Source organism: Arachis ipaensis, chromosome B07 (genome assembly GCF_000816755.2).
Source record: "Arachis ipaensis cultivar K30076 chromosome B07, Araip1.1, whole genome shotgun sequence".
NCBI lineage: Eukaryota > Viridiplantae > Streptophyta > Magnoliopsida > Fabales > Fabaceae > Arachis > Arachis ipaensis.
In genome coordinates, this window is record NC_029791.2 from 77,264,158 (window position 1) to 77,266,060 (window position 1,903).

The 1,903-nt window shown below is 35.1% G+C and overlaps 1 protein-coding gene across 1 annotated transcript; it reads left to right on the forward strand.

The window, feature by feature from the left end:
• On the forward strand, positions 642-1,186 carry LOC107608023 (calcium-transporting ATPase 8, plasma membrane-type-like). The gene is made up of 2 exons (XM_021105978.1): positions 642-706; positions 793-1,186. The coding sequence occupies exons 1-2, from the start codon at positions 665-667 to the stop codon at positions 1,015-1,017; spliced, it is 267 nt and encodes an 88-aa protein (XP_020961637.1). The 5' UTR covers positions 642-664; the 3' UTR covers positions 1,018-1,186.

The window sequence follows — 1,903 nt, forward strand, 5'->3', positions numbered from 1 at the left end:
ATATCTGATTCTTAATCTCATATTTGACATGCAGGATCCTTGTCGACCTGGAGTCAAAGATTCAGTGGAGCTTTGCCAAAAATCTGGGGTTAAGGTACTTATTTTCAATTATCCTCAATAGAATTGTTAAATTACCGTGTCCATTGTATTCTTGGAGGTGATGCGATGGAAGCTCATTACAGAAAGCAGAATATGCATGGTGGCCATGTTAGCAGTTGTAAAATATGCTACAAGACTATAATAATAAAAATAAGAAAAATTCAATCCAGCTACTTTCATTGTCAATGACTTCATGTGATTATAACTGATGCCAAAGAAGCACTGACTCTGTGCGTCTAGAGACAGATGCATTGCATGTAGGTGGAATAACATACGGAGTGCTGAATTACGCCCTGGTCTATGGACTTAAATTTTTCTTTATTTTCAAACGTGTTTATTGCTTTCAAATTTGATGGCTTAAAGATTAGCAAGACCAACATTAATAACTTCGTTTGATGATAATGAAATACAATGGTGCTTTCCATATCCAGTTTCTACATTCTATAAATAATCCTTTTCTGCTCCTTTCTTTTTTTTGTTTCGATTAATTCTAGGTAAAAATGGTCACTGGTGACAATGTCAAAACTGCAAAAGCAATTGCTGTGGAGGAAAAACTTTTCGTGCCATGACAGATGCACAGAGAGATGAAATAGCTGAAGCAATATCAGTAAGAATCCTGACAACAATATTTTCAGGCTCTTAAGAGAGGTATTTTTCGTGGTGAATGATATTTATTGGCAATATGATTACTAGGTTATGGGACGGTCATCTCCTAATGACAAATTATTGCTTGTGCAAGCATTGAGGAGGAAGGGACATGTTGTGGCTGTAACTGGGGATGGAACAAATGATGCTCCTGCACTACATGAGGTCTGGCTACTACTACACTACTACTATCTTCTTTTTTGTGCTAGTGATTGTGTTGTTTTCTCAAATTTTAAGTACCACAACAATCTTTATCGATGTCAATACTTGTAATTGTATATTGAACACCATGAGAGTTTGTTTACCCCTGGTATACCTGTCTTGTTTTCCTGTTTGTGTAATCACGTGATAACAAGTCCCTAGGTTTATTAATGATTCTGATTTCATTATGTCATGCTTTTCTATATTCGATGTATGAATCTACTATCTCTTGATCATAGAATTTTCTGTTCTAATGAATTGAACTATTTCTTTCTTTTTTCCCTTTTTAATTTATTTCTATACTTTCTGAATATATTCAAGGAACTGAAGTTGCAATAGAAAGCTCTGATATTATTATTTTGGATGGCAATTTTGCTTCAGTTGTAAAGGTTGGACCTATTTCTTTTCGATTTGAGAGATCTAGTTTGTTCTTAAATTATCTTAATAAATGATGCATCTTTTATGGTTGGTATTTACATCTTAAAAAATAATTTTATTTCTGGCATTACTAGATGGGTATTTAGGTAGTTAGTCAATATGCCAACCAATGAAAGGTTTGTATATAATTGAACTGCACCGTTTTGGATTGCTTTTGTATAGTGTTTTGCAAGCTGAACATGAATTTGATATTTTTAGCATACCTCTTATATCTTTCAAAATCTATGCGCTTGCAGGTCTGCTGTCTCCCTGTGTTTTGCTCTCTGGCTTTGCCCCTCAATTTATGTTCAGCTGACTTATTGCTCTTTCTACAGCTTTTGTGGATAAATCTTATCATGGATACTTTGGGAGCTAGCATTGGCAACTGATCCACCAACTGATCACCTTATGGATTGGCCTCCAGTGGGCCGAAGGTCGGAACTTCAGTTTCTCTAATTGTGCCTTTTTCTTTGGATCATGACATTTTCTTGCTATGTTTTTCTAGTGTTACAGCACCTGAAGAATTGGATGAATGTCATAA